General features: G+C 42.0%; 1 protein-coding gene across 1 annotated transcript in view; it reads left to right on the top strand.

Annotated features, from left to right (window-relative positions):
* The window catches only part of C1H2orf81 (chromosome 1 C2orf81 homolog), an 83393-nt gene extending 57586 nt beyond the window's left edge, over positions 1-25807 (top strand). Inside the window, exons 3-4 of the mRNA XM_033954445.1 lie at positions 1500-1712; positions 23402-25807. Coding sequence (XP_033810336.1) covers positions 1500-1712; positions 23402-24412 — 1224 coding nt within the window. The 3' untranslated portion in view covers positions 24413-25807. The remainder of the gene's footprint in view (positions 1-1499; positions 1713-23401) is intronic.
* The last annotated feature ends 203 nt before the right edge of the window (positions 25808-26010 follow it).

Raw genomic sequence — 26010 nt, 5'->3', positions numbered from 1 at the left:
TCTCCTGCTCCCACAGTCTCCAGAACCCTCATGCAAAGTTTTCACGAGAGGGAGCACGACAGCGGGGCCGGGGTGGGTGCCAAGGAGGTGCGGCGGGGCTTCTTTTCGGCATCAGTGAGGAGAAGGATTTTTGTCTGCGCAGGTTCGAGCCTCCGCCGGCCGCCACCCGGAATACCTTCATCTCGCCAGTCCCGTGCAGGAGCAGCGGCCAACTCCGCCAGGGCCTTCGGGAGAGTCCTCAGCAGCTCAGAACAGCAAACAGGGTCGCGAGTTTGGTGCAGTTGTAGGCACAAATGTGCACTCCTTCCGGCCACGGACATACAGAATACGCAGGTAGGAGTGTGCATGCGCCGCTTAGGGTTTTATTATCTAGTCATTAAGCCCGTTACATTAACGGGTGCTAGAATATATCCATGGAGGTGTGTCTGTCTCCCTCCCGCTGACTCTCTCTCTCACCCTGGCCCCCTTTCTCTGTCTGTCTTTCTGTCCCTCTCCCTGCCTCTGTGTCTTTCTTTCTTTCTTTCTGTCTCCCTCCCTCCCGCATCTGTCTGTCATTTTTTCCCATTTCCCTGTGCAGCAGCATTTCCATCCCACTTCCCTGTGCAGCAGCAACAGCATTTCCCTCCTATCCCCCCCATTTCCTGTGCAGAAGCAGCAGCGGTATTTCCCTTCCCCTCCAGGTCCCTGTGCAGCAGTAGAAGCATTTCCCCCCACCCCCCTTTCCCTTCTCTTACCGCGATCTGGCCTGCCCCGTTCAGCCCCTCCCCCTTCTTTTACTGCGTTGTCCTGCTCGATCTGGCCTGCTCCTGACCCTCCCATCCGACCCTCCCACCGCCGACAAACCTCCTGACTCCAGCAGCGTAGGCAGCACTTTAAACATGCTGCTTCGCAGCCTTCTACTGCCGATTTCCTCTGCCGCGTCTGTCTCTGATGATGTCATCAGAGATGCGTCAGAGGAAATCGGCAGTAGAAGGGCGCGAAGCAGCATATTTAAAGTGCTGCCTACGCTGCTGGAGCCAGGAGGTTTGTGGAGGGTCAATGGGCGGAGTGGGGCTGCTCTCAACCACTCAGTTGCTGCCACTGGAATGCAAACAGAGCCGCAAGTGTGGGGCAGTTGTAGGCGCGCATGCGCACTCCTTCCGGTCACGGACATACGGAACATGCAGGTAGGAGTGTGCATGCGCTGCTTAGGGTTTTATTATAGAGATGAGCAATTCAGCTAAACAGACCCAGTCTGGCTGTTCTGACTAGTTAAAGGATGGGTTGAGATTAAAGGTAATCTCTGTGGCTAAAATACTGTAGTGTGTATTGAAGTCAATAGAGGGCATATCATCTCACATGTGAAAGGACGAGACCTCGCTTTGCATGCACTACCTATCTTGCTTGTATTTCTATACTTCCCTGTACATACATGACCATTTTCATTGACTGCATTTGGCTCAGCTTCTAGAATTACTGTGAGCTACTATTCATTATTCTGGCTATTTCTTGTTTTCCAGCGGATTCCATACACCATCAACCAGGCCAAAGATGCCACGATCCAGATTATTGAGTGGCGTTTTCTGGTACGAGACACAGGAGAAGCTTGTGTAGCCAAGGATGATACCTGGCAGGAAGAGAAGGAGCCTATATCAGTCATCACAGATTCGTGGGCTCAGGGGACAGTGCCTGTAATCCATACAACCTTCATTCCTCATATGGAAGATGAACAGGTACACTTCAATATATTTTATTTCAATAGTCTGTAAAGTTAACTGTTTATCTTTTATTTATCAACATTAAAATTCAAGACATAAGTTTGTTTCTCTTTAGGATTCATTTTCAAAAAGGGGAAGATAGACATTTTTCTTGCCAAACCTTTCCAATTCGCTATTTTCTAGACTGATTTCTATGCTGTTCATCTGCAGTTCATCTAAATCTCAAGGGGGCATATTAGATACGTGCTATGTGCGGGATTAGGGTGGGCTTATGTCCTGGAAATTATTCGGCCATAATCAAACATTTTAGAATATGTTCAGGGCACAATTTGGACATCTGAGGCTAGAACTGTTTTAACAATAAGTGCCAAAAAGTTGCCCAAACTGACCAGATGACTACTGGGGGATATAGGCATGACCCCCCCAACACTCCCCCAGTGGTCACTGACCCCCTCCTACCCCCCAAAGATGACAATGAAACAGTATATACCTGCCCATATGACCGCTTCAGATGTTCTGGGCAGTCCTATTAAAGCAGCAAGCAGATCAGTGCAGTAGACTGCAGAGAAAGGGACCGAGGTTCATATCTAGCTACTACACTTGTGGTAGAGTGTGTAAGTCAACCAAAATCCACCTAAAACCTAGTGGGCTATCATAATAGGTGACAACTGCAGGCATAAGGGCTATTGTTGTGCTATACAGTTGGGTCCAGTAGGTTTTGGAGAGCTCACCACACAATATCAGGGAGTTATCTTGAGATGTATACCTGGTACCTTTTAGGTGAAGGTCACTGCAGTGCTCCCTGAAGTGCCCCACTGCTCCTTTGGGATTTCTGGCCAATCTACTAAAAATGCTGGCCCTTCTACATCCCAATGGCTTGTTTTGTGCGTTTTTCTTTTGGACATGTTTTTTCTGAAAATAGTTCAAAATGATATAGATGCATATTTGAAAAATAGGCATTTAAAAAAAAAAAATTCTACATAGGACGTCAATGGACCCCAAATTAATTTAAAATTTTTATTATTCCCTAATATAACAGCGTTCATTTTCTCATATTTATATATTAGACATAAACTTGCCCACCAGAATGTAAAGTTGAGACGATCCCAGTTTTTCCAATTTTCCTGGAAAGATTGGATGCAAGTAGGCATAAGAACATAAGAGGATGTTATTTCAAATTGAAAAATGCTTGATTTTTCGCGGATGCAACAATCTTTTTGTATCTCAAAATTTCAATTTTATAAATGGTTGCAACTGCAGCAGGCTATTCAGAAAGGGTTCCCTGAGTGGCGTAATTTGAAAATTTTTTATAGCCTGCAACTCCTCTGTTTCCAGGCAGATATGCTAGGGCATCAAGCCACCAAGTGGTATAAATTAATATCTGAACTTATGAATAAGAAACCCAAAAACGCTCTTAGAGACATTTGGAACATTGAGATTAAGCAGTATATTTCTGCATCTCGATGGCCACGTATTTGGTCTTGGAGGATGAGGTGTACAGTATCAGCATCTATGAAAGAAACTTGTTTTTTTTTTGTTACATCGTTCTTTTTGGACCCCAGTTAGATTGAATAAGTTAGATAATTCTAGATCTAATAGATGCTGGCACTGTCACCTAGACATAGGAACATTAGATCATCTACTGTTTTATTGCCCTAAAATTCTGATTTTTTGGAAATTAATTTGGGGACATATTAATAATATTTTAAATTCTGAGATTCCTTTAACTTATGAAATAATAATTTGTGGTACCATTTTGCATATCAAAGATTCCCTAGATAAACAGAAAAGAGGTCTCTTTTTAATTATGACAAGTACAGCTATACAATTGATTACACGAAACTGGAAAAACTGGGATCTTCTCAACTTTACATTCTGGTGGGCAAGTTTATGTCTAATCTATAATAATAAAACGCTAAGCGCGCATGCGCACTCTCACCGCGTGCTTCCCTGATCCCTGTTCTGTCTCGCTGTGCCGGCAAGAGTGTGCATGCGCGCTTACGTCACCAGGACTCCAGGACGCGCGGAGTGGCGGCTGCTGGGAGGAGGCCTGTCAGCGGAGGGCAGACGCTGAAAGGGCCAAGAAGCCGACGGGAGCAGCGAAAGCGCGCAAGGCATCAGGCCCCAGCGTCTCCGAGCTGATTGGCATGTCCTTGGCTACCCTGAAGAAGACTCTGGAAGCAGCCGGAGGCGAAGAAGAAGAGCCCTCCGAAAAGCAAGAAAGTGGCAGTGAAGAAAGCGAAAAAGGCGGCAGGGGCCAGAGTGAAAAAGAGTCCGAAGAGGGCCAAGAAGCCATTGGCAACCACCATCAAGAAAACAGCCAAGAGCCCCCAAAAGGAGAAAGCAGTTAAAGCCAAGAAAGAGGCGAAGAGCACGGCTAAAGCCAATTTAAAAAAAAAAAAAAGCTGACAACCTTTAAACTCTGCCCTTGCCCTAGCACCGTTTCTACCATGGAGGTGAGGCTGCCCGGTTCCCTACCTTGGTGCCAGGGTGGTGAAGTAAAACCTTTTTAAAGCTGCAGGGGGGGAGAGAAATGCTGCTGCTTAGGGGGCAGGGAGAAAGACGGATAGTGGGAGGGAGGGAGACAGAAAGACAGACAGACATATATTCTAACAGGGGGGAGGTAAAACAAAGGGAGAAGGGCTGCTGCTGGATAAGGAGAGCAGTGAAGGGGTGGTGGTGAAAACAGGGGAGGTAAAAGGAAGGGAGAATGGACAGGTGGAGCAAGCAAGGGGAGGGGGTGGACGGCCAAGGAAAAAGAAAGACAGAAATACAGAAAGCGGCTAAGGAGATAGAGAAAGAAAGAAATAAAGACAGACACACACACACACACATATATTCTAGCACCCGTTAATGTAACGGGCTATAAGACAAGTATATAAATATGAGAAAATGAACACTGTTATATTAGGGAATAATAAAAATTTTAAATTAATTTGGAATCCATTGACATCCTTTGTAGAATCTTTATAGTTATGGTTTGTTATTAAATAATATGCACATCCAGGGAGGGGTGGGAGATATACAAGGTCTTTAATCAATTATTTTTACAAATGGTAATGGGGGAAGGATGATAAATTTTATGGTTTAAACAATAAGTCTGAATGGATATATATGTATTTTCTGTTTAAAATATGTATAATATAGTATTAAAATTAGGGGAATATTTTATAGTTACTCTAATGGAAAGATTGGGTTGGGTAGGGGAGGGTATTAATAGGTATGAATCTTGAAAAATTTAAGTGATGTCTATAGTGTAAAGGGATTAATTTATTCTGTTTTCCACTTATTGAATGTGTTTTAAAAATGAATAAAGAATTTTAAAAAATAAATAAAATACAAAAACTGTAACTCAGGAAGACTATTTTTAAAGTTATAATGGATGCATACTGGAGTAGTGCAACAATATATTCTGATCAGTGGGTTTACAATAAATCATGGCTACAAATTGATGTTCCCCCTTTACTATTTGTACATTTAAAAAATGTATTGAAGTCTCATGGTATGACAATTCAAACCAAATCGTAGGATGACATTTAATTTACTCAACAAAATTTTGCAAGTTATCAACTGAACTTGACCACAATTTAAAAAAAATGTCATCAATAAATCTACACAAGAAACAACAACAAATTATAATTGGAATTCCACAATACAAAATACAAAATTAGAAACAGGAGTGGAATTCAAAAAATCAATGACTAATAATTCATGTCTTCTAGTGTGCCCAGGAAAAATATCCTATTTTCAACTTATTTGACAATAGTCGGGAAGGAGGAAAGACTTCAGACCAATTACTAGTGAACTACCGGTCTGGAGAGATGCTAAAGAAGGAGAAATTAGGTTCTTACCTGCTAATTTTCTTTCTTTTAGACTTTCCAGACCAGTACAGTCCCCATCCTGCCTGTCTGTGTGTTGTTCTTACGGTATTCGCATGAAGAGTGATTTTTTTTCTGTGAGTTCTAGTATTTTTATAGGGTCGGGGAGATAAAAAAGAACAGCGGCTTTGGCTCAGCTGGTGTAGCTGACAAGCTGTGGGGATGTTTTGCTGAAGGGGCTTCTTCTATGCAATTTCTAACAGTATCGCTCTATGTTAGTTGTTACTCCTGTTAGGAGTGTTGTTACTGTTATAATTAGCACATCTTAGTTCTGCTTGGCTATTCGGCAGACTGGTTAGATTAGAGGGAAGCATAGCTATTAGTATTACAGCCAAAGTTTTGTTTCAGTCTCTACCTGCTGGTCATGGTGAGCCATTAGCCATCAGTGAACTGTACCGGTCTGGAGAGTCTAAAAGAAAGAAAATTAGTAGGTAAGAACCTAATTTCTCCTTCTTTTATATTCCCTCATATTTTGGAAAAATTGCATTTTTTTCAAAATTTTGGTTTTCCGGGCTTTCAGCCATTTTCCCTTGACGGGAACCTCAACTCTTTTTTTAGTTTGAGTTCTACTCGACCTCCCCCTTTGACTTTGCATCGGCTGTTTTTCCATTGATGTACAAGGCACCTAGCAGCTTCAAATGGTGCACTCGATGCAATGTGACCATTTCAGGCACTGAACCGCACAACTGGTTTGTACATTGCCTAGGTCCTGATCATCGGGATATTTCATGCACACTCTGCTCTCGTAGAAGAGGTCGCTTAGAGCCAGAAAAATGCAGTTTGAAATACATTTTGGTACAACTTCAGGACTCTCAACCACAATCCCGACACTCAACCACAATCAGCTCCAGCAATGATACCAGCACTGACTGTATCAACAACTCACTCCACTTCCTCATCTTCGGCACTGTCGGCATCAGGGGAGCCTCGTAAGCAATCTAAAGAACACAAACATGTCTACCCTACCAGACATGCATTGGCATAGTCTCAGGTGTCAACACACTGATGAACGATCAGCATCTTTACAGTTGGTGTGCCTCGGCATCAAGGTCCTCAATGCCTTGCCACCTAACTCAACAAGCGCCTACTGTACCCTTATTAACATCAGTACCAGCTCCATTGCTGCAAGACCAGCTCCAAGCACTGCTGCAGCAAGAACTGGCTGTGTTACTACAGTCACAGCCTGTGCAAGCTCCTGCATCATCACTGCTGGTCTTAGTTCAGTCCAAGCATCAGCCCCAGAGTACTTCAAGGCATTGATCTCAGATGCCTTGATGTAGAGGTTCCACATCAAAAAGACCCTTGGGTCTAGATTCTCTAACCGGTGCTGATTTTTTTAAGTGGCAGTAGGCGCCCTATCTTAATTAAAAATACCATTTACACAACATTTTTAATTGAGTTTCAAGGCACCTACTAAAACCTAAAAAATTATGCCTCCATAGGTGCTTTAGGCTGCAAAATGCCACTGTTGGCATGGCAAATGCTAGAAATGGAGTTAGGCAGCTTAAAACACCTACAGAGGCACAATTCATATCAAAGGTAGGAGCCGAAAAGGTAGACCTGGAAACCCTGGCCTACATGTCTTTGCCAGAGGTATGATTCTATACCCAGCGCCATCACGTGATTGGCATGTGATCGGCAGCTGCTTTTAAGGTGGCTACCAGCAATGGCACCAGTACAGAATCCGGGCCTTGATGCATGCATTGTCCAGAGAGCAGAGCTCACCAACCTTCTCTCGGTGTTCTTCGTCACCTCAACGCTCTCCTCGACACTTTACTTACTGAAGAGCTAGCATCAAGGACTCTGACTCAGATTTGTCACCACGCTCTTCTGATGATTTCCCAGAGTTTTCTGTGAATGAGTCCTATGGGATACCATCAGATCTTTCACCTCCTCCTCGATGCAGATCCTCATCCTTTACCAACATTATTAGACAGATTGAACAAGCACTCCCTATTAGTATGGAGTCTGAAGAGGAGCCTCGTGCAGAGCTCATGGAGGCCTAGGACTATGAAAAGTGGCCTAAAGATTGCATCAAAGTGACATCACGCAAACTAATGAGGAAGCCCCCCCCCCCCATTAAAAACTGGGACAGCCCGCTATCTGTCCCAGTGGTTCCATGTAAATTGAACTCTTTAAACAGAATCCAGACTTGTCCTGGATTTGACAGGCCTCAACTTCAACACCAATCTCTAGCAGTTAGTCAGGCCTGAAACAAGCGAGCAGTTCTCATACATATGCCAGTACACTACCAAGCAGAGAAGGCTTGGACAAGTTTGGTAGATGGGTATTCCAAGAAACGATACTAGCTAATAGAATACTCAATTACAATTTTTACATGAACTTTTATTTAAAGTCTTTAATTAAACAATTGCCAAACTTTGAGCAACATCTTCCATCAAACCAGCTCAAACCTTTCTTACATCTGCTCAAGAATTGGTTGAAGACCAGAAAGTATACGGTCAGATCCACATTTGATGTCACCTCTTGTACTTTAGCAGTGTCCTTCAAAATGCACAGGCAAGCTTGGCTCTGAATGTCTGATTTGGACACCAAGATATAGAAAAAAACCAAACAAATTGCCGCATTTAAAAATACCGGAGTTAAAAGTTTGTCATTTCCTGGGGCACAGCTGCAGGCCATGGCCAAAGAGGTATGCCCTAAGGGGCATGCCAGGCCACTTGTGAGCCCCTTTAGAGCCTCAGTGGAGCCTTGATGCGTGGAAAACTTTGGTGTTTATTGTATTTTATTATTTGATGGGGAAACACAAAGCTAAGACCAAGCATGTTCCAGTTAGTACTCCTTCAATCCCAGGCCCTATAGAGAGATATTTGGTTTCATTGGCTAAGGCCTTTTCCTCTCCTCTTATTGCAGGATATGATTCTGTGGCTTATTGAGATTGTGCCACCTACAGCTTCTCATCTTCTTTTGAAAAGGGGTCTGTCCCATGTTGATTTTACCCCCAAAGAATTGTGGCTTTACACCAGCTCCTATCAATTTCACCTCTGACTGAGCTTCAACCAATGGAATTTCCATGGAAGTTATGTCTTTGGAGTGGCATTGCTAGATGTGTGGAAAGTGGTAAAGAGGACTCATGGAGGCCTTGGACTATGAAAAGTGGCCTAAAGATTGCATCCAAGTGACATCACACAAACTAATGAGGAAGCCCCCCATTAATATATATGAATTTTCTAAAGGTGTTGCCTCCAAAGTAAATGATATGGAGGAAAAGCTTAGGAGTTTTGATTGAGTTAGGTTGGATTCTCAGACTGGCACAGACAGGTGTTTCAGCGATCATAGTCTTTGCTTGCACAAGCAACTTGAATTCATTAAAAATAAGAGTTAGAGCTGCCAACTAGAGAATCCTAAATTTTCCTTTGTGTCCATTATTATCTGCAGAGACACTTTTAATGGATATTTTAAAGATGTTCTGTTGAGAGGATTATATTGACTAAATGTTATTATCTGCCTAAGAGGAATGTTAGTGGAAACCTTGGGGAAGTGATGTCTAAGACCCCTGAGGGTAAGAAGGATATTAAGGAAAATTTAGCAACTTTTTTGGAAACAGCTCAGGATGATTTTTCTGAGCTTGCTACTCTTGGTTTCCTTCTTAAAAGCAGATAAAGTAATGATTTTCAAAAGTTATTTTCAGAGAAAATATTTCCTATGTTGTGGAGAGAAATTACAAATGTTTCTGGATGTTTCTAGAGCAACAAAATTTCTGTGGTTAGGTTCTCAAAAGAGCCCAAGATATGTTACAACTATTTCTGTAGATAGGAATGATTTCCCTTTGGAGATGCACTCACAAATTTTAGGGGTAGAAATTGATACTATCTTGCCTTATCATATACAATTTGTGGTTAAACAATGTTTTTTAATAATAAGAAAACTGAAATTTATAAGGAAATATATTGAGATTGAACCTTTTAGGATTTTGGTGCAGTCAAGTTCAAGTTCAAGTTCAAGTTTATTGATTTTGATATACCAACCATCAAATTAATATCTAGCTGGTTTACAATAAGATTACAGGATAGAAAAGAAAAAAAATAACAAAAAAGTATATATATAATTAATTTAATAGTATTGTGTGAACATAAATAACATTACAAGACAAACTGGAAAGTGAGGGTGGTAGGGAGGGAAGGTTAAAAGTTACATATTGGAGATAGAAAAAGGTGACAGTGGGGTTAGGATAAAACATGAGGGGGGGTCATAATATCAGAGCTATTTAATGTTTGCAAAAGAGGGAATAAGTGAGACTCTATATGATATCAAATGCATCGCGGAAGAGGAAGGTTTTTAGTCCTGTCTTAAATTTGTCAATTCGTGGCTCGTTGCGGAGGTACAGTGGTATGGAGTTCCAGAGGGTTGGGGCAGTTACTGCAAAATTTACTTTTCGTGTATTGTAAAATTCTTTTATGGATGGGATGAATAATAGGTTTTGATCTGTTGATCTTAATGTACGTGGGGAACTATGAGGAATGAGGAGTTTATCTAGAAATAGGGGAAGATGAGAGAGTTTAATTTTAAAGGTTAGGATGATGATTTTATAGGTGATAACGGTGAGTGATGGGAAGCCAATGTTCATTTTTGAAAAGGGGAGTTACATGATCATATTTGCCTAGTTTATAGATAAGTTTTATTGCCGTGTTTTGAATTGTCCTTGATTTTGTTTAGAACAGATTATTGCAACTTGGTGTTGGTTATTTGTTTTAAATCTCCTATTAATTGATTGCAATTGGTTCAAAATTCAACTGTAAGATTAATATTTGGCTTGTGGAAATTTGAGCACCTAAGGCACCTGGACTTCTCATGAGAAAACTCTCCACATCAGTCTCCTAGAGCAGTGTTTTTCAACCTTTTTACACCCATGGACCGGCTGATATAAAAAAATTCTTGGTTTTCCATTAAGAATCCTATATAATAAAACGCTAGCCGCGCATGCGCACTCAGACCTGCGTGATCTGTGATCCCTGATCTGTGATCCGTAGGTCCGTGGTCAGAGTGCGTATGTGGCGGTCACATCAGGAAAACAAAGCACAGCACAGCCGGTGATTCCCCCCTCATTCACCGCCAAAGATTCATGTCTGTCCAGGTCAGGGAACAGAATATTATAAGAAGAGACAGCCTCACAATGCACAGGGGGTGAGAGGAGAGATGAAACCAACGGTCCCACACTCGAGCACTGTGGCCTACTCTTTTACACTGCACAGCCAAACTCTGCAGCTCCTCTCAAGAGCCTCACCAACGGACTCATAGCCACACCTAAGCGCCAGTTCCTCTATGGCAGTTAGCATAGTGAGGGGCCGGGACTTAGGAGAAGGAGAGCAGATCCGGGATTCGGCCGGCCCCGGCCAGGCAAGACCCCCCTTCCCCGCCACACCCAGGCCCCGGCGGTCCACGCCTGCAGGAAGAGGGCTTCGAGGAAGCCGGCTGTCGGCGGAGGGCAGACGCGGGCCCAGGACGGATTTGCTCCAGCTCGCGCCACCTTCAAAATTATGGCCCCACACCGCCTCCCTGCTCGCGCAGACCTCCATCAATGAAAAACGGCACTACCGTTTGAAGTTTATTTTAAAGTTTAAAGTCGCTGCGGCTCCTCTCAAGAAGGCTTCCGACGCAGGCAGTGATCGTGAGAGGAGCCGCCGCGGCAACTTTAAACTTTAAAAATAAACTTCAAATGGTAGTGCCATTTTTCCATTTCCGGCTGTGCCCTTGCTTTCTCCCTAGCCCCCAGTGCCCTACCGGTCTGTACCTTTGTATTTATCCTTTCCAGTGCGCTTTTTAATACTCGAGGCAGCAAAACAGCCATGCAGGTGGTGCCTGAGCAACAAGCCTGTCTTGCTGTCTTATCCCACCAGGACGTCTGTTTCTTAAGGATTAATTATGTGCTAAGAATAAATAGGGAGCCAATGCAGAAGCTATGTGGAGGGAGACAGCAGAAAGTGGAGAGTAAGTGGTACATGCTGAGAGGGAGACCAAGGCAGGAACTGAGGAACATCCAAAGGCAATTGTCTGACTGGTATAAGGAAAAGAAAGAAGGGAAGAGATGGAAAAAGACCAAAAAAATTAGCTATAGGGGCTTCTACAGACGGAGAAAAAAAGAGTAGGGATGTGAATTAATTAGATTCAGTTCATTTAGACAACTTAAAATGAAGTGGGGGGAGAGAAATGCTGCTGCATAGGGGGCAGGGAGAGAGACAGATAGAAAGAAAGACAGATAGACATAGTCTAGCACCGTTAATGTAACGGGCTTGCTTTGGGGAGGGGGGAGGGAGACAGAAGGTAGAAAAACGGAGAGACAGTCAGGCAGATAAATACAGGTAGGCAGGGGGCCAGGGAGAAAGACAGAGAGACATACAGAAAGAAAGACAGGGGGCCAGGGAGAGAGACAGACATAAAGAAAGAAAAACAGACAGGGGGCCAGAGAGACAGATAGAATAAACACAGATAGACAGCATGCAAGGAGAGAGACACAAAGAAAAAAAAAAACAGACAGCCAGCGGCCAACCCAGACAAACACTAGCCAAGGAGAGAGAGAGAGAGAAAGAATGACAGACAGGGGGCCAGAGAGACAGACAGAAAGAAAGACAGACAGACAGACAGACATCTATTCTAGCACCCGTTAATTTAACGGGCTTAAAGACTAGTATATATATGAATGTCATAGGAGATTATTTTCAGGTGGTATATATTAGTTATATATGAATTTGGGAAGGGCTGGGCTTCAGCGCAAAAAAATGCAAGGTCATGCACCTTGGTAACAATAATCCGTGTAAGACATACACACTGAATGGTGAAACCTTGACTAGGACTGCAGCAGAGCGGGATTTGGGGGTGATCATTAGTGGAGACATGAAATCAGCCAATCAAGTGGAGAAGGCTTCATCCAAGGCTAGACAAATGTTGGGCTGTATCCGTAGAAGCTTTGTTAGCCGGAAGCCAGAGGTCATAATGCCATTGTACAGAAGCATGGTGAGACCTCATCTGGAGTACTGTGTGCAATTCTGGAGGCCACACTACCGTAAGGATGTGCTGAGAGTTGAGTCGGTTCAGCGAATGGCCACCAGGATGATCCTGGGGCTCAAGGATTTCTCGTACAAAGATAGGCTGCACAAGTTGCGGCTATACTCTCTCGAAGAACGCAGGGAGAGGGGAGATATGATAGAGACATTTAAGTACATCACTGGTCGCATAGAGGTGGAAGATGACGTTTTCCTTCTAAAAGGACCCTCGTCCACAAGGGGACATCCACTGAAAATCAGGGGAGGGGAAATTTCATGGGGATACCAGGAAGTACTTCTTCAAAGAAAGAGTTGTAGACCATTGGAACGAACTCCAGGAACAGGTGATCGTAGCCAGCAACATACAAGATTTTAAGAATAAATGGGATACCCACGTCGGATCCCTACGAGGGTAGCGTAGAGGGTCAGATCCCTACAAGGGTAGCATAGAGGAGGGCAGCTTGGGGAGGATTGATAGAGTGTAGCTTGGGGGAGGGTTGATAGAGTGGGCAGACTTGATGGGCTATGGCCCTTTTCTGCCGTCATTTTCTATGTTTCTATTGAAGATTTTTCAAGTGATGTTGTATTATAATTGTTTGATATTTACTGTATACTTGATGTAAGTTATAAAATGAATAAAGAATAAAAAAAAAAAAAAAAAGAATTCTTTTGTGGACCGGTAAACTACTAAGACTTGTGACAAACCTAGCACCAGCACTAGTCTTACCTCTAATAGGATCCGGTGCAGAAGGGCTGGCAGGTTAATTCTGGTGACCAACTTGAGGCTGACCTCCCTTGCCCTTACGACCAGAGCAGTGGTGATCTGGATCAGGGACAGGCAGACTGGCAGCAGCAGCATTCTGTGCATAAGTCAACTAGGGCAGCCAGAGATCAATCAGTTGAGCCTAGGAAACCCAGGCAGAACAAACAAGGAAAGCCTGCAGTAGCACCAAAGCCCATCCCCCTCTACAGGCTGAAGGGGATTGGCTGTGGGCTGATTAAAAGCAGGCTGAAGCAAGCATCAGGGGGAGGAGCGAGTGACGAGGGTGAGTCACTTTGGCAGCCCAAGGTAGTGCCAGAGCCTTGGGATCAAGCAGCAGAGGCAGAGTTTTCAGATTGGCCGATGCAGGAGGTGGAAGAAAGCCTCCCCACCTCTAACTTCCAGATTGCTGAAAGGGTGGAAAGAATGGAAGTGCAGGACGCTGGCCCTATGGCAGAGAGCCAGGCAGAACTCATGGACACAAACTGAGAGTCAGTGAGTAGCTGGGAAGCAGCCGATGTTTTGTTTTGTTTTTTCCTTTCTAAGCAAGAGAAGCTTTATGTATTTTTCTGCCTGTCCTTGAGCTAGCTATTATTTTGTGTTCAAGAAGTGTACTTACCTGAATGTGGAAAACTTGTTTTCCTAAAGGGAAATTTGGGACTAAAGTACCTGGAACTGTATGAATGTGTTTTGGTTTTTTTCTCTGTTTTGGAAACCTTACTGTGGCTACCGTTTTCCTGGTAGTGTAATCACCTGATTTCCCACAGCTGTACTGCCTTCCAAAAGGTAGCTGCAGTGAAAGTAATCTCTGAGCAAAGCTGGGCTGTGGCTTGCTACCAAACTAAGTACATAACTTTTGCTGCTATAAGAAATATCTGGGCTTTATATGTCTGCTGGAAAGCTATCATTCATACCTCTGAGACAAATACTGCTGAGAGGAAGTTTGGGTTTTGTTTCTGAACACCAATATAAATTCATTGCTGAACCAGAGTGCAAGAACTCAAGCAAGACAGACTGTATTTGGTTTTCTTTAGTACCTTTATTTTGTTTTGAAGCTGAATTGGTGAAATGTTGCAGATATTTGCCTTTGTGTTACACCTTTTTGGACCACCAAGGTCAGAATAAAATTCATTATTCTTTCTTGAAGAACTTGGTCTGAGTTGTGGTAACTTGAAACCATACTTACCTTATTTTCTCCCAGATCTAGGCAGTTTCCTAAGGTCCATCAAAAGTCCTGAAGATACCCCTGGTCATAGGGGATACGCCAGAACAGAAGGTTTGTCACAGTGTAGCTCCACTCTGAGGAGTGTTTGTGACAGACTGAAATTTAAAAAACACATTTCTGCCCCATCTCCGCGAGCTCGGTCCCCGCAAACCATCTGATCCCATCCACACAAGTCTCAGTTATGATTTTATATTGAACGTATTTTATTAAAGTATAAAAAGAAACAATATTCTGTACAATTGTCATTTTATAAACACAAATATACAGAGCAAGGACCAACAAAACCCCTGTCTCCCCTCCCCTTCACATATATCCCTTCTACTATCAAGAAAACTGAACAAGCAAAATTATTACAGAATACTACACAGAAATACCATACTAACAGAATACTGCAGTCACACATGACAGGAATAGTGTTAGGGGAGTGCCCCCTAGTCAGAGAGAGTCCTAAGCCAGCTAGAAGCTAAAGAAGCACTGCCTGATCTTTGCAGTCCCCAGTTATGTCTCTAGTAGGATATATTTCAAATCTGATATTTTTTTCTACCTTTTGTTGTCTCTGGTTTCTGTTTTTATCTTCTTTTCACTCTTTTCCTTCCAACATCTGCCCTGTCTCTTCAATCCAGCATCTGCCCGTTCCATCCACTGTCTGCCCCTTCCAGAAACTGTCTGTCTCCCCCTGCCATCTCTTCTGTAGACCCCCCCCCCCCCTTTGGTCTGGCGTCCATCATCGTCCCTCTGTTCCCTCATGGTCTGACATCTTTCTCCTTTCATCTCTCTTTCCCTCCCCCCTGTGGTTTTTAGCATCTCTCTCTTCTCATTTCCTCTGCTCAGATCTGATATCTCTGTCTCCTTCCCCGTTCTCTGGCATCTCTCTCTCTTCCCTTTCCTTCTCTGGTCTTCCTTCTTTATTTTCTGCCTCCATATAAATTAAATTCTTTCTTATGCAGTCCTCAGTTTCCCTCTTTTCACTTTGTCTACCCACAGCATGCCACCCCTTTCCTTCACCCCTCCACTATCTCACTAACTCTATCTTCTTCCTCCATCCAGCATATGTCCTTTTTCTTTATCCCTCCTTCCATCCAGTATGTGTTCTCTTTCTCCACTTCCATTCAGCATTTGCTCTCTCTTCTCCCCACTTCCATCATCTGCCCTCTTCTCTCTCCCCCTTCTCCCCACTTCCATTATCTGCCCCTTCTCTCTCTTCCCCCTACTTCCATCATCTGCTCCTTCTCCCCACTTCCATCATCTGCCTCTTCCCCCACTTCCATCATCTGCCCTTTCTCCCCACTTCCATCATCTACCCTCTTCTCTCTCCCCCTTCTCCCCCACTTCCATCATCTGCCCTTTCTCTCTTTCCCCCCACTTCCATCATCTGTCCCCTTCTCTCAATCTCTCCATCCACCACAGGCCCATCTCTCTCCCTTCCTCTCACTTTTCTTTCCGATTTTGGCAACAAGATCAGCAACGCCCCCCCCCCCCTCCGCATGACACTCAAGATCGGCAACGGGCATCCTTCTTCCCCCCCTCCGCCCCAGGCATCAACAGCACTTCAGATCGGCAATGCGGTGCTTAGTCCCAAGCTTCCCTTTGACTCAAACTGCCTGGGCGGAAACAGGAAGCTGAGTCAGAGGGAAGCTTTGTCTGAGCACCGCGTTGCCGATTTGAAGTGCTGTTGATGCCGGGGGGGGAGAAGGAGGCCCGTTGCTGATCTTGGTGCCGGGGGGGCCGTTGCCGAACTTGAATTGCATTGCGTGGGGGGCTGATGATGCCGCTCATCGCCGTTGCAACCCAGATGCTGCCGATGGCCCCAATCAGATCTTGCCGGCCCTGCGCGGACCGGCAGAAATTTTCTGCGAACTGGCATCAGTCTGCAGACTGGCGGTTGAAGAACAGTGTCCTAGAGCTCCGAGCAATTCACAGTGCTCTCCACACCTTCCAGGATCACCTGAACAAACAAGGAGCCATGGGGTCTCGCCTACTCTGCCAAGAAGTGATATAGATATGGAACTGTGCAATTGCTCACACCATCCTGCTCAAATAAGTTTATCTACTAAGATACCAACAGACAAAGGCCTCAAAATAACGTACATCAGCACTGACTGTGGTTTGATCCACTTGAAATAAGTGTTGCCCTCTTTTTTGGGAATGTTCTGTTTCTATGAGCAGGCTAACGTCATTCGTTTGTTGGAGGTTTTTGTAGTGCAGCAGAGCTGTTAATGGTAAGGACTAGGGTTTAGGCTTTATTTATGAGTACTTTATAAGGGATTGGAAGGGAGAGTGAGCATATATGATTCTTTTTCCCAATTCTTTATTCATTTTCAATCTTACAACAAGTGTACAATATTACATCAAATTAATCATATATATCACTTGAATTTCTTTTCTAATATCATCTTCAATACATAAATTAAGCCTCTTCCCCACCCTCCCTTTCCACAAATATTATAAATCAAACATCTTACATATAATATATTCAAAAATATTAATTAAACCAATAATATAGCTATATATCCCCCCTTTCCCATAATTATAATTATACTTTTAGTATAAAAAGGTGTCTAATCATTACAATATGTTATCAATGGCCCCCAAATCTTTTTAAAATTATTATAATTCCCTTTTTGAATGGCAATTATTCTTTCCATTTTGTATATGTGACATAACGAATTCCACCAGAAAGTGTAATTGAGTCTGGTGTAATCTTTCCAATTTCTGGTGATATGTTGAATGACAACTCCTGTCATTATTAATAAAAGTTTATTATTACTAGATGAAATTTGACTTTTTATTCTCATGGACGTCCCAAATAGAATTGTATCATACGATAAAGCTACATGGTTTTCTAATAAACAATTAACTTGAGACCAAATTGATTTCCAAAAGGCCATAATACAGGGACAAAAATATATTAAATGATCTAGAGCACAGTTCTTCAACCGCCGGTCCGCGGACCGGTGCCGGTCCGCAGAAAATTCCTGCCGGTCCGCGCAGGGCCGGCGAGATGGACGCTGTTAAATTTCCTGCCCTGGTGGTGTTCGGGGAAATCTGTTCCGCCCAGCCTCGGGCGATCGAGACAGGCTGCTGACGTCGGGCATTCCCTCTGAGTCTCGCCTATGCGGAAACAGGAAGTTGAAAAAAAATAGGCGGGACTCAGAGAGGGAAGGTCCCGACGTCGGAAGCCTGTCTTGATCGCTGCCCCTGCCGAGTCGCCGAAGAGGGCCGCGGGGAAGCGGCAAGTAGAAGGAAGATGCGGTGGTCAGCGTGCGCGGTGGGGGCAGCGTGTAGATTGGGGCCATCAGCAGCGTCTGTGCTGAGAGTCTGCCCACGTGCAGGATGCGGCGGATAGGGGCCTCCGGCTCGTCTTGGGCGGCAGGGCCTGCGGTGCAAAGTTTTTGCCGGCTTGGGGGGGGGGGGTTGCGAATGTGCAGGGAGCCTTCAACAGTGGCTGTCTCCTCTCCTAGCAGCTCTATACTTACCAGGGCAGTGATTCACTTTGGCAACTTTACCTTCCTCAGAGGCAGCAACGACTTAAGGCTGCCTAAGGAAATCACTGCTGCAGGCAAGTACTGAGAGCTGCTGGATGGAGAGAAAGCCACTGTTGGAAGCTGGGAAGCTGCTGGATAAAGGGAGAGCTGCCACTGCACCTGGAGGTAGAAAGAGAGATGCTGCTGGGAGGGGAAGAGGGAAAGGGATGGTTAGAGAGTTACTGTTGGATAGGGGGGAGGAGGGAAGGGAGAAGGAAAAAAGGAAGGAAACAGCTGGCAGGGAGATTAGAGGAGGGAAAGGGGAGAGACAGGAATGAGAAAGTAGAGAGAGATTGATGCTGGAAAGGGGGTCAGCAGAGAAATGAGAGAGGGATAAAGATGCTAGATCTGGTGTAGGAGAGATAAAAATGAAGAAAGCAGTGAAGCTGGAATGAATGATGTAAAAAGGAGAGAGGAGGCACAGGCTGGATGGAAAGGAGAGAGGGGCATAGAAAGAAGTCAGATACATATGGAAGGAGGAGAGGCCAGACAGTGGATGGAACGGGCAGACGCTGGAAGGAAGAGTGGAAAGAAGATGAAAGCAGAGACCACAAAAGGTAGAAAAAAATCATTTTATTTCTATTTTGTCATTACAATATATCAGATTTGAAATATATATCCTGCTACTGCTAGAGACATAACTGGGGACTGCAAAGCCTAACACTATTTCTATCATGTGTGACTGCAGTATTCTGTTAGCATGATATTTCTGTGTAGCATTCTGTAATAATTTGGCTTGTTCAGTTTTCTTGATAGTAGAGGGGATATATGTGAAGGGGAGGGGAGACAGGGGTTTTGTTGGTCCTTGCTCTGAATATTTATATTTATAAAATGACAATTGTACAGAATATTGTTTCTTTTTATACTTTAATAAAATACGTTCAATATAAAATCATAACTGAGGCTTGTGCAGATGGGATCAGATGGTTTGTGGGGACCGAGCTTGCGGAGACGGGCGAAAATGTGTTTTTTTATTTCGGTCTTAGTAGTTTGCCGGTCCACAAAATAATTCTTTTATTTCTGCCGGTCCACGGGTGTAAAAAGGTTGAAGAACACTGATCTAGAGTCCCTGCTTCCAAATTACAGTGCCAGCATCTGTTAGAACTAGAGCAATCCAACTTTTGTAATCTAACTGGGGTCCAAAATGCTCTATGCAACAGAAAGAACCAAGTTTGCCTCATAGATGCAGAAATTGTACATCTCATTCTCCAAGACCAAATTCGTGGCCATTGAGATGCAGAAATTTGATGCTTAATCTCAATGCTCCAAATGTCTCTAAGACCAGTCTTTGGTTTTTTATTCATGAATCCAGATATCAATTTATACCATTGTGCGGCCTGGTGTCCCAAGAAATCCGCCTGAAAGCATAAGAATTCCAGACTATATTGATTACTAAGATTTTTCCATTCAGGGAACCCCTCCTGAATAGCTTGCTTCAGCTGCAATGATTTAAAATTTTGTGACTTGTTTAGACCATATTTATGTTGCAACTGTGAAAAATCAAGCAGTTTACCATTTGAAATAACATCATTTAAAGTTCTTATACCTGCAATAATCCAATGCTTCCATACGATTTTAAAACCGCCAATTTGAATCTTGGAGTTTAACCAAATAGATTGATTTGTTGATTTGTGTATTGGGTTAGGTGATAAGTTACTGACATAACGTAATGTTTTCCATGTATCCATCAAAATTCTATTCTCCTTATATATTCTAGGCATTTTTATACTGAGAACATGAGAAAGATGTAAAGGAAACATGAGTTGCCATTCTAAATACAGCCAGTCTGGGATGTTTTCCATGAGATCTGGGAGGACCCAATGCATACCCTGGCGTAAAATATAAGCTTGATGATACCTATAAAAGTTTGGAAAATTTACCCCACCCTCCATAATTGATTTTTGTAAAGATACTAAGGCAATTCTAGGCATTTTACCCAGCCAAACAAATTTTGTAAGAATACTATTAATTTTTTATAAAAGGACCTCTGAAAAAAAAACTGGTATCATACTCATTTCATAACAGACCACAGGCAATATCATAATTTTAATAGTTTAGACTCTCCCCCACCAAGAAAGATGTAGAGGATTCCATTGCTCGCACATTTCTGTAACCTTTTTTAATAAAAATTTTTCATTTTCCTTGACTGTGTCTTCTAGTGTATTTTTTATTCTAATACCTAAATATTTTATTCCATCTTCTTTCCATACAAATGAAAATGAATCAAATAATCCTTTAGTACAATGCACATTAAATGGAAGAATTTCTGACTTGCTCCAATTTATCTTATATCCTGAAAACTTTCCAAATTTCTCTATCAACTCCAGCAAGCATGGAATGGTAGTTTCCAGATTCCTCAAATAAAGCAGTATATCATCTGAATAAGCAGAGATTTTATATTCCCAATACCCTTTATCCCCTTTGCTTGTTGAATGGCTAATAACAAGGGTTCTAAAACAATATCAAAAAGCAAAGGAGATAAGGGACAACCTTGCCTAACCCCCCTCCGCAAATTAAATTGCTCTGATAAATTGTTGTTAATGTATAACCTTGCAGCAGGGGAGTTATACAATGTTCAAATCATTTGTATGAATCCTGAACCTATACCAAACCAATCTAATGCCTGATAAATGAAAGTCCATTCAACTCGATCAAAGGCTTTCTCCGCATCCAAAGAGATCGAGAAAGCCGGATCATTCTTTTTTTTGTTACATTTAGAGTATGAAAAGCCAATCTAGTATTGTTAGAAGAATGTCTCTTAGCAACAAATCCTGTTTAGTGCATATCAATAATAAAAGGGAGAGCCTTAGCCAATCGTAAAGCTAATATCTTAGCTAAAAGTTTTCCATCAACATTGATTAACAAGATGGGCCTGTAGTTTGAAACCAAAGTGGGATCTTTGTTTGGGTTTTGCAAAACAATTTTTAATGATTCTGCCATAATACCTGTAATGCAACCTGTAGTCAGTTGAAATTGATATAAATTTAATAAATAAGGTAAAAGGGTACTTTGAAATGATTTATAAAACTCTACTGTAAAACCATCACCACCTGGAGCAGATCCAACTCTAAGAGACTTCAATGCTGTCTCTAATTCTTTTAGTGATATAGGCTCCTCTAAACTTCCTTTTATATGTTCATGAACCTTTGGTCCAATAATTAGATTCAAAAATTCTAAACCATCTTTTTTCCTGTCACCATAAGGCTCAGAAGAATATAGGTCTTTATAAAAATTTACAAATTGTTTTAAAATATTTTCAATTTTAGTATGTGTTTCTCCATTTTCATCCTTTATTGCAATATTTTTGTTCTTCTTTTCTTTGCTTTAAGATAATTTGCCAATAATCTTCCCGCCTTATTTGAATTTCCATAATACTGAGTTTGCTGGGAAAACAAATCTTTCCTTACAAATTCATTATATTTGCCTTTTGCTTTTAATAAAGCCTGTAATGTATTTTGCTCCCATTTTTCAACTAATTTACTTTCCAACTGTTTAATTTCTTTTTCCAAATCATGAAATTGATTTTTCAGTTGTTTTCTAATATATGCCGAATATGAAATAATATTACCTCTCATAGTAGCCTTAAATGCATCCCATAACATTTCTATGTTAATATCTTCTGAGGTATTAAGTTGGAAAAATTCAATTATTTTTAATTTAAATTCTTCAAGGAAATTTGAATCCGCAATCAAAGTATTATCGAATCTCCAAATGATTTACAATAGTCTTGCATACCAGATTGTAACTCAATCCATACACCACCATGATCAGAAAAAATGTTAGGATCTATGATAGCTTTTGTCACTTTCGGAACTATTTGATTCAAGACAAAAATATAATCAATTCTAGAAAAAGAATTATGGACCTGTGAACAAAAGGAAAATTCCCGATCATTAAAGTGAAGTATACGCCATACATCTATTAAATTACAAGATTGTGCCAAATTATCTAACCCTAATGACTTCATAACTTTACTTGGTTTTTTTATCCATTAATGGATCCATTACAGCATTGAAATCTCCAGCCATTATTAAATTAGAAGTAGCCAGTGGGAGCAATAGTTGTTGTAGATTCTTAAAAAATTCCATTCGATTCGTATTTGGGGCATACACAATAGAGCATATATGATTAAGAAATAAGATTGCAGGATGTGGACTTGAAATGATATCTAGATCATAAGAAGTCCTGTGATCTGACTTCCTATGATATTATGATATGCTCAAACCATATTATAAGAATTGTGTTTGTTGGGAGTAGTATATGAATTTGTAGTGTAAAAGGTGTTTATGGAGAAATCTAAATAAAAATTTTTGGGGTAAAGTTAGAATCTATCAGTAAAAAAGAACATTTTTCAGTGATTATATATAAGGAGATACTCAGAAACACCATTAGGTAATAATTTTTTTGATCATCTTTTTACCCACTCGTTCTATGAAGACAAAGAAGTTTATCTGGCAGGGAAACAAAGTATCTTAGCGGATAAGCTGAGCATACTCCTTCAACTTCATGAGTGGTCTCACAACACACCCCCTCTTGCGGCAGATCTTTTCAGTTTGGGGCACCTCTAAGACATATGATAGGTATAAGACAGGGATCTCAAAGTCCCACCTTGAGGGCTGCAAACCAGTCGGGGTTTCAGGATTTCCCCAATGAATATGCATTGAAAGCAGTGCATGCACATAGATCTCATGCAAATTCATTGGGGAAATCCTGAAAACCTGACTGGTTTGCAGCCCTCAAGGAGGGACTTTGAGACCCCTGGTATACGAGGTCTGACAATTAAGTTCACAAACTGGCCTCCGGTGCACTTACTACATTGGCAGCACTATACAAACAACTGAGTAAGGTTTCATAACCTTGGTGTATATCAGTGTCTCACAGCTGTGTTCGAGTCGACGTGTGGCGGTGTCTTGCTGAGCGATGTTCATTATTGTTGTTGCATGTTTTTGTGTGCCATCACGAGAATAAGCTTGAATTAGAGCAATGAACAAACATTAAATTTCTTGTTAAACTTGTCAAGAGTGGAAGTGAAATTGGGGACAGGAACACCAGAAACTGTAATGTTTGTAGTTGTATGGTGACTGTCTTTATCAATGCATTTCGTAAAAAATAAATAAATACCGTAATACTGTGCTGTTGCAATATAGTGTTTCCAGCATAAGAAGTTATATGTATGTCCCCCACTAATGAGCCAGAGCTTACTTATAAGGTTTTCCTTCATTCTGGGGTGAGGGGGATGCAAATGTTTTATAAATCAGACCCTCATTCTGAATTGAGACTTCAGATTTGCTCACTTTTCTTCTCTTTTTTAAACAGACTTTGAATGAGTCCAGCTGGATGAACCTAGCCTCTACACCAATAATTTCAACAGATGAATGCAGATTTATTGACTTATCTTCTACACAGCTTCCGAGTTTATCACTAGATGAAGAGAGTGAAAAAACTGCTTCAGAGAAAATAAGCATGGTAGAAAAATTGGAAGAAGAAATTTTGACAAAATGGAAGGCTCCATCCAAATTGAAGGAACTAGTTTACCAGCCAATCCCTCCATCTCAGGATCTGAAGCCTAAGCCAGAGTACAAACCTCATCTTGTGCCCTTACAACCAGCTGAGAAAGAGCTATCAATTCAACAGCCCTCACAGACCATACTAAAGCAAGAGTCACAGAAGGATATAAGCAAATTAAAACAACTCTTTTCCTCAAAGCAAACCATCCTAAAAGCTCAGCAGGGAAGACTTCCTCAAAGAAAAGAGGTGATCTGTGATGAATTTGGAAATGCCATCTATGTTCCTAAGATTGATCCTTCATGCTTACCAGTTCCTTACATTCAACCTCAGGTTGAAATTTTAGATTCATATGTGGAGATAGAGCGACAGCGAATGGATTCCTATGGGATTAATAGACCAAAAGGCAAGAAATTGTCCTTAAAGATAACTGATCAAAGAAGAGGAACTATAACGGACCTTAGTTCTTTTCCATTGCCTTCTTCTACAGATGCCCTGTCCAGACAGATGATAAAAGGCAAATCTAGTGCCCCCATATCATTAAAGTCTGTCATCGTTGTAGAGGCCATGCAGTTGGCCCCTGGAGTGGTGATGAGAGATACCAGTAGCTCAGTACCCAGCTCATTCAGAGGTCCAAAGCAAGAAGAAGTAAAGCAAAAAGAATGCATTAGAAAGGAATCTGACAAAGATCTAAGACCTGTCCTTACCACAGTACCTACTCCCAGTATTACAGTTGATCAGCTCCTTAAAAATCACACACCCCAAGTGCATCCTATAACCCGTTTCCAAACAAACCCATCATCACTTAGAGGGCACTCATAAGCAGTATACTAACCCATACCCCATCCTATAGCATAGAGATGGGGGTCCATTATAGCTATCAAGTGCATCATATTAAAAAGCTTGCATATCAGGAGCTGGAATGTAGTACTAAATAATGCAAACCAGGGTTTCTGGCAACACACTAAGGGTCAGCTGGGCAGAGTTTTCTCTATTTTGTATCTATGAGGAAAATGTGTAGTACAGATAACCCTCAGTAAGCCTAGATAGATTTTTCTACTATCATTAGATATTGCATGTTGTTTTGTTTCATTAAATACTGTGGGGGTAATTCTATAACTGGTTCCCTATAAATAGGCACCCAGAGAGCACCTGATTGAAGTCTATTCTATAAATGAATGTAGGCTTCTACTTTCCTTTATAGAGATATGCACATAAAACATAGGTGCAAGCACTTATGCCATCTTACATGTAACTTTGTGCCACATCCGACATATACCATGTCTATATATGCACCCATCCTCAAACTCCATGCTTTTGACAATATGTGCTTATTTATAGAATAGGGTATGGACACATTTGGCATATACCAATCGGGACTCACTTTTTTTTTTTTTTTAATTGATGCAGTGAACGAAGCCTACAATGTAGGTGTCTGATTTGTGCCTACGGAAGCGCCTAAGGCTGGCGTAGGTGTGGCTTATATTGGAAGTTGCCTTAGGCATCCGTAGGTGCGAGTCAAACGCCTTAAATGTAGGCTTGTAAAATGCTAGCTTATATTTAAGGTGTCTGTACAAAAAATAGATGCGATTCTGGACGCAGCACCTACCAGTGATTGCCATGCGGCAGGCGCAGTTTTCAGAATCAGGCCCACACTATATATACTAGTATTTTAATGGTTTATGCTAATATCTGGCACAATGAAGGACATTCTACAAGTGGATGCCTCCTTTTAGCAGCTCTAGAGCTGCAAGGTGAAAGCTTATTTTATAATGGCTTCTGGGTGGCCAGATTCTGTTATAAAATACTAGCATTAGTGCATCTAAAATGTAGGAACCTGCAGTTCCACCTGCCAGATGTGGCATAGCTGTGGGTGCTAAAGGTGGCAAGGGCGCATATAACATATAGCATTCTGTAAACTATATGGTAGATTCAAGAGCAATGACCCTTTGCCTTTACACACTGTTCCACTTATTTGCACCCTTACAGAATGGTGCTTAGTTGCTTTGCTGCTACTTACATGCGTGAGTCTACACTTACCCGTGAAAGGGCAGGTATTTGGTATATGTGCCCACATATGTGGCATGAAATTGCAGGTGCCCAGTTACAGAATTGCCCTTCACATGTTATATCATTGGAGATGTATCATTAATGCACTGTATAAATCTAAGGGAACCCATGTTCTTTAATCCAATAAATGAACTACATTTTATTGTGTTTTGTGTTCAGTGTTTTTCTTTACATACATAGAAACATAACATAGTAGCATAGTAGATGATGGCAGATAAAGACCCGAATGGTCCATCCAGTCTGCCTTTCCTGATTCAATTTAATTTTTTCTTCTTAGCTATCTGTGGATAAGAATTCAAACCTCTACCCAGTACTGTGCTTGGATTCCAACAGCCGAAATCTCCGTCAAA

This window comes from Geotrypetes seraphini, chromosome 1 (assembly GCF_902459505.1).
Source record: "Geotrypetes seraphini chromosome 1, aGeoSer1.1, whole genome shotgun sequence".
Taxonomy (NCBI): Eukaryota; Metazoa; Chordata; class Amphibia; order Gymnophiona; family Dermophiidae; genus Geotrypetes; species Geotrypetes seraphini.
The sequence above is the reverse complement of the archived record's forward strand: the minus strand, read 5'-3'. Positions and strand labels throughout refer to the sequence as shown.